The sequence below is a fragment of the Galleria mellonella genome, unplaced genomic scaffold (assembly GCF_026898425.1).
Source record: "Galleria mellonella isolate WM207_F2 unplaced genomic scaffold, CSIRO_AGI_GalMel_v1 utg746, whole genome shotgun sequence".
Taxonomy (NCBI): Eukaryota; Metazoa; Arthropoda; class Insecta; order Lepidoptera; family Pyralidae; genus Galleria; species Galleria mellonella.
Window position 1 is genome coordinate 1,204,367 of NW_026442148.1, and position 7,794 is coordinate 1,212,160.

At 33.3% G+C, this 7,794-nt stretch overlaps 1 protein-coding gene across 1 annotated transcript in view; it reads left to right on the plus strand.

Annotated features, from left to right (window-relative positions):
- The window catches only part of LOC113517533 (segmentation polarity homeobox protein engrailed-like), a 29,875-nt gene extending 23,878 nt beyond the window's left edge, over positions 1-5,997 (plus strand). Inside the window, exons 2-3 of the mRNA XM_026902269.3 lie at positions 2,194-2,285; positions 3,253-5,997. Of these exons, the coding sequence (XP_026758070.1) occupies positions 2,194-2,285; positions 3,253-3,483 (323 nt within the window). The 3' untranslated portion in view covers positions 3,484-5,997. The remainder of the gene's footprint in view (positions 1-2,193; positions 2,286-3,252) is intronic.
- The last annotated feature ends 1,797 nt before the right edge of the window (positions 5,998-7,794 follow it).

Genomic DNA, 7,794 nt, shown 5'->3' on the forward strand with positions numbered 1-7,794 from the left:
TAACCACGAGTGCGTTGTCAGTGAGGGATGAAAGGCGAGGATGAAAGTAGGTTAGTTGGGGTGACGAATTTAACAGTAATTATCCACGATTGCCGTATGGTCCCGGCATAGAATGGACCACCCCATCCTTTCTCGTAGGTGTCGTAAGAGACGACTTAGGGAACTTATTGGTCGAGGGATGGGCAGTAGCGTCCGTCTTATAACACCACCAAAAACTAACTGCGGTTGCCAAACCGCCTGCCAAGCGTGGCAACTACTGGCAAACAGTAGACAGTTACAATGATATAGATAGATATAATAGAAACATTTATAAATAAAATTATTTTAAGGACGTATCCATTTATTCTTGTGCCGTTTCGCCGGAATAATTTAAAAGAGTAATTTCCGAAAACAATATTTAGTGAGAACGATTCATAATACTTAATTTGCATAAAAAATAGTCAAACATTACACGCAGTTACGTTGGTTTTTTTTTATGGGTGAAAATGGTATGGTAACCCCGCCTGCGCTAACGGGATACGCTGGCGGAGCACCAGTGAAGGGTGATAGGTGAGAATGAAAACAGGCCAGTTAGCCCATCATGATCAGGAATTAACCATGATAGTTTCCAGGGGGAACCGCGAGGAGGTCGACCTGGTTGGGTATATTGCTAGCAATGGGATTAGTTACGTTGGGTTGTTGTGAAAACTGTTTAATGTGACAAAACTAGTTATTTCGTTCTAAAATTTCGAATTGAGAATCTCCTTTTTGAAATCAGTTGAAAAATATGACCTCACCCTAACAAATAAGACCCCAATATACTTACCTATTTCTGCCTACATGTATAATTTGTTTTCTACTACTCAGTCGAGTCACGCGTTATGACTAATATGTATCATACCACCATAAGGATACTTAAGACACCATGAAATTCCGTGTCACCCTACCCTTATAACATGGTACGTAACGAATCACAATATGGCGTCGGCCAACGAAAAATATTACTCAATTATGTGGTCCCCCTTAATTAGTGTGGGTGTGGCCAATTCCGGGTGTGAATTATGTAGCACGAAGTGTTTTGTTAAATTGAAAAAGTGAATTCTTGGGTTAGGCCACTTCGTTCGCGTGTAACCGTCCGCGTGACGAAAATTGTTCCATAATTTTGTTTTTCAAAATAAAAAAAAATTGTATGAGTTGACGTTAAAGAGGTCGTATAAGTATATTTTGCATTTATCTGCAATTCGAATGCGATACAAAATGCGATTGTCGAAAAATGAATTAAATAATAAATGGACTGTAATTAATTTTTAATTAGTTTTTATTTAATTTTACATTTACATTACACAATTTCGTAAACAACAATATAATTAAATTAATTTTAATTAAATGATGTAAAATTATTAATTAATTAATTGAACTGAAAGGGTTTTATAATTTAATGATAATTGAGACGAAACTATAGGTTGGACTGTGGTGTAACTAATTACATTTGAGTTGTTATATTTTGGTAAAGTTCCGTTGTTCAATTACGTAAATAACAGCCCGTATTCTGTTTAATTAAAAACATAGTATTATTTACTCACTACACATGTTTAATAGCATGTTACCCCTTTTTGGTACGTTAATAAGTTTAGTGGATTACTTTTGTTGTATCGATATGGATTTAGCTCTTCATTGGGGGGGGGGGGGGGGGGTTAAAATAGTTATTTTATTTTCCATTTCTATTATAGAATAGTATATATATATTATTAGTCTTGTAGGTCTCGGCATGGAATAGGCCACGTCTTTCTTTACCGTGGGTGTCGTAAGAGGCGACTATTGGGACTTATGGTGGAAGGATGGGCAGCAGCGTCCCCCTTTAAAAGCCTAACTGCGGTTAGCAACCCGCTTGTCAAGCGTGGCAACTACTGGTAAAATCTCCTTATGGGAGAGCCCATATTCAGCAGTGGACAGGTAACGGTAGATACAACTACATTATAATACATTTTAATTTAATTTTAATATTACACGACATTTGATTTAATAGATTTTTTTATAGTTAATAAAACTTTAAAAAATTAGTTACAATAGTTGTTAAACATCATCAGCGTCATCATTTTAGCCATTATCCGTCCACTGCTGGACATAGGCCCATAAACTGTCATAAGGAACGATCTTGAACTACCAGCATCCACTGTTATTAAACAATGTCTAAATATTTTGTTTTGTTCGTAGGTCCAAGAAGTAGAAGGACAAAGAAGAAAGCGACTACAGAAGAGAAAAGACCCAGGACTGCATTTAGTGCAGCGCAACTTGCTAGATTAAAGGTTTGTTTTATTTCTATTTAGTCCGCGACATTGTCTGTATTGGTTAAAACTAAAATAAATTTATTTTGATATTTAGAATGTGGTTTATCTATTTATTTATCAAATATCATTCAAGTCTATTTAGGCATTTAGTTGATATTTAGTAAACATTTTTATGTTAGTAGCCACTAATATACTCGTAGATTAAAAAATATATTTTGAAATATAGATTATTTTTTTTTAAAAGATACATAAAACAAATTATAACTATGTCACTAAATATATTTGAGTTAGGTTACAATTTAAAATGTGTGTTCACAGTTAACCTAATTAGAGACTAGGAGAGTTTGTATGAGGATTTATTTCGATTCTATTATGCAGAAATGTATTGTGCTTTGTTGTCTCGTCCTTTACATACTGATGCAACAATACAATAGAATGATAAAGTTGACAGTCGTATGGCAGTGAGATTATAACACATGAAAGGTACGGCATCGCTGTGTATTATATGCCCAATATCTAGGGTGCTGATCATGTCTACAGGCAGCAGGCAAGCAGGCAATTATCACTTTCCATCAGGTGGACTTCAGCTTCTTTATACGTATATTACACTCAGGAACATGTCACTTAATTATTTTTTAACATCATCTTTTCTAACCTAAATCAAAAATTAAAACTTTATAAAAACCTATTTTAACTATTAGACTGTTTTGTCACTTTTTTTCAAATTAGTAATTTAGCATAAAAGAAAGAGAAAATAATTCAATAACTAAAATAGGGTAACGCATAGGGTGAAACAGGCTAACTGTGACATTTCTTTAACAGTTCATATCATACAGTAGTTTTGTGCTTAGTTCTCTCGTCTCTTGCATTCTGGTTATAAAATGGAGTAAAATGACGAAGCTATTACCAATATACAACTGTCAGCAAGATCCATCATGTCTGAATTTCATCAGACCTTAGTTTAACTTTAGTATTTCCTCAACAGCACGAGTTCGCCGAGAACCGTTACCTGACGGAGCGGCGGCGGCAATCGCTGGCCGCAGAGCTGGGGCTCGCGGAGGCCCAGATCAAGATCTGGTTCCAGAACAAGCGCGCCAAGATTAAGAAAGCGTCCGGTCAGCGGAACCCGCTCGCCTTGCAGCTGATGGCGCAGGGCCTGTACAACCACAGCACAGCAACAGAAAGTGATGAAGAAGAAGAAATCAATGTAACGTAGATGAAGGAAGAATCTGTTCTTTTGTGTTCTCCAAGTTGAGATCTATGAGAGTTGACTGTTTGTATAGAAGTAAATTAATTATGTGAAATTTTAACATAAGTGATGAAATATGTTACAAGTCATACAGTATTATAATTTTTATATTGGCTTTACTTACGTATTCAACTGTTACGCTCGGGATACAGTCGTGAGCCGCGCTCATAAATAAGGGCTTCTATCGAGCCTGAAAAAAGTCAAGCCGAGGTTAATACGTGAGTAATGCAAATATAAATAATAATTATTCAAATCTACACGTTGTAGTACAGTGCAGGCGACAGCTAAGATTTTTCCAGTTTTATTATTATTTTTTTACTGTAAAAAGTAAAAAGTAGTAGGTGAGATTTTTGAAGTTGGAAATTAATCTAATAATTGTAAACGATCAAATGTTTTGTTGAATCTGTAAATTTTATTTTACTAATGTTTTTCTATGGGTTTAGTCGCATATTACATGCAGAATACAGTTGTCGAGTGTCACTCTTGGCACATTGTTGCCTCTTAGGACTGAAGTATGCCTCTCATATCAGAGATTGCCCTGGCTGTTTTACCCTTCAGAACAAGTCCTGCTTCATTAAAGTAAAAATCTATAGGAAAAGCTTTGGTAATCACAACAACAGTCACAGTTGAATTACTGAAGTTTGAAGAAAAATTGATTAATGGAGTCAAACTACTTAATATTCATATATTTAAATTGAATTATGAAATTATTAGTAATAATTATGTAAATATAATTGTTGGTTACATTTTTGGTGCAAATGTTAATTTAGTAGATCAAGGAGCTTGTTATGAGGGCTTAAAATATGACAGTTTTACAATTTACATCATAGACAAAACAAGTCAGTTTGTAATCATGTAAGAAAGAAAGAAAAAATAGACATTTTATTTTTATCAAATATGCGACAACAAATGTGTAGTTATATGTGACTTACATCTATGTTCTATCTATCATTATTATATCTATGTTAGACCAAACAAATTGAAAAAATATATAATAAGCCTCGACAACAACTAAATTATAGATTTTGTATGGCTAATGGTGGAAGTAAGTGTTAATGGAAAATTAGTACAATAATTGGCATCAATATTATTGACCATAGACTATGTTTAACAGTCAATAAATATAATCTATGATCAAGAACATCTGGTAATTTAAGATTGTGTTTCACAAAAAGAAATCGACTTTAATTCTAGCAAAACTAGATATTTTGTTGGAGATATTACCATGGTAATTACCATAAAAAAATACAACAGTATTGAAAACTTCCTTCTTTTTTGAAGTTGGTTGAGAATATAGAAAGAATTGCGATAGGCAATCATATCTATGGTATGAATTTAATTTAAACAACCTTTGCCCAGCACTGGTATTACACAAATGTTATATAGTCAAAGCACACTGATGGTAGAAATATAATGTTCCTTTTTTGTAATATACTTAGTATAAATTAGTTTTAATGTATTTATTTTTAACATTAAATCGGATTTTGGTTAATATTTTTAAACATACAAATAAATTACTAATTAATTAATCAAATTACGTTTAATATTTGTGGACATAAATAATTTATTTTCTCGTTTATTGGGTGTTTTAATAAATTTAAAAATTACTAGTTCTAATTTTAAAAAAGAAATTACAGTTAGATGATAAATTTTAATTGTATAACGATGCGATATGATAACCAACTATGTAGAATAAAGTTTAAGCGGTACGAATGAGCTAATGCGTCAGTACTGTAGTGCCTAAGCCTATCTCTAAATATTTTAAATTGATAATTTAACGAAAATATATCAGAAAAATTAATTAATTCTTACTCATAAATAAATTAATTCATTTATAAATACATATTTTTACATGAAATTTACAATATTACTTTTTTTAAATCTGTTATAAATTAACGATAATAAAATCAATTTGTAATAGATTTAAATTGATCATAAATTTGATTAACATTGATCGTTAGAATAATAATTTTGTTATAAGATATTAAAATAGGGTATGGCACTTCAGAACCGGCACCATCTGTAGTAAACCATAGATTATAAAATAAAGAGTCTTTCATTAATTGTACAGAACGCTGCTTTAGAATTTGGGTTAGAAATTCAATGTATGTAATTCGAAATAAGTCTTAATTTATTTGAATTACAAAATATTAAATAAACAATAATTAATGTGAGAAAATAAGATAAATTGTGGTCATTAAATAATAATTAAAACATAAAATTTAATCAGAAAATAAGATTAAATGTTGTAAATAATGTAAAGTAAAAGATTTTTAATTAGTTTTTGGGTAAATTAATCTATTTATGTTGATGTAAATACATTTTAATTAATTTCTGTTACAAATTTCATTAGTCATATATTATCTTCCATTCTTCTTATTTGTATGTATATATTTATTGAAAATTATAATTGTGACTGTGCTAGGTGTAATTGTAAAAACAAGAACAACAAATTAGTATAATAAAGAATATTATAAAATATAATTGGTTACGATAATTTAAGTTGTTGTTTTATTTTCATTTAATTAATTTTAATTTACTCTTCGGATTTTCCCGAGTTAATTAATCACCTGATTAACAATAATACAAATAACTCACGCACAATACGATACATTTAGGTAGAAATTTACTGTCCACTGCTGAACATAAGCCTATATAGGGGGCTATTGAAGCGGTTTACCAATAGTAGCGACGCTTGATTAAAGCTGATATCAAATATTAATTTATTACATTTATATTCATTTAATTCATTAATTAAATGCATATGCGGGCTGGGCGAAATGTTAACATATTATATACTAGTATTAATAGTAGCTTTTACCCGCGACTTCGTCTGGGTGACCGGGATATGTTCACTGACTGGAGTTAAAAGTACCCTATATCCTTCTCCATCTCATATAATATATGTATACCAAATTTCATAGTGATCGGTTAAGCCGTTAAGGAATGAGCTCCCTGCCGAGGTTTTCCCTACAGACTACAGTATGGAGTTCTTCAAAAAGGGTGTATTAAGGTTTCTTCAGGATCGGTAACGCGCACGTGACACCCCCAGTGTCGCAGGCGTCCATAGGCTACAGTGACCGTTTACCATCAGACGGGCTGCATGCTTTTTTGCCACCTTCATGGTATAAAAATACAATTTAAATTTTCCAATTGTCGTCGTATATTTTTATGTTTTTTGGTGAAATGAAGAGACTAATAATATCTGTGTAAGTCTCGGCATAAGGGAAGTTTATGGTGGAGGAATGAGCATTAGCGTCCCTCTTAAAACATAACCGAAAGCCTTTTTTTTATACAACTTAGAATGGCAAACAAGCTGACGGCCCACCTGATGGAAAGTGGTAACCGTCGCCTATAGACATGAGCAGTACCATGGACATAACAGAGTATACTGTTTCGCCCATGATACCCCCCATGCGTTGCCATTCCTGAGGATTCAGGTGTTATTCCTCCGTACTCAGTAAATTCACGCCATATCCTACCCTTCAAACTGAAACACGGCCATGCAAACACAACTGCTTCACGGTAGAAACACGAATGGGACAGAGGTACACAAACAATCGATTTTTGTACAAAGTCTCCCTCTGGTAAAGCCTAACTGCGGTTGCTAACCTTCCTGCCAAGCATGGTGAGAACTGGCAAAACCTCTTCATGGGGGGTGTCTATGTCCACCATTGTAGTTATAGGCTGATACAACAATAACAAAGAGAATAAATAAATAAATAAATAAAACTAGCCGTTTCCCGCGGCGTTGTCCGCTCCTAGCCACGTAGTTTCCCTATATCATTCCCATTGGAACTCTTCACGAATCCGGTCTCATATTGTATTACATACTTAAACGATAATTACGTACCTAATAGCTTCATAAAGTTTCAGCCAATTCAACTGATCGGTTGTTTTATAGCATTTTACATGTGATCCTTTAGATTGATATAATTTTTTTATTTATGAACCGATTGAAAAAAAAAACAAACACTGAATGTTAAGTGGAGCAAATTGCAACGCATTATTGAAAACTACATTAAAATCGGTAAGGCCATTTCTGAGATTAGCGCGCACAAACATACCTACCGGCAATCAGACATATACCAGAGGGCGATTTTGTACAAAAGTCGATTGCTTGGATACCTCTATCCCATTCGTGTTATAACCGTGAAGCAGCTGCGTTTGCATGGGTGGGATATGGCGTGAATTTACTGGGTACAAAGGAATAATACCTGAGTCCTCAGGAATGGCAACGCATGGGGGGTATCATGGGCGAAACAGTATACTCTGTTA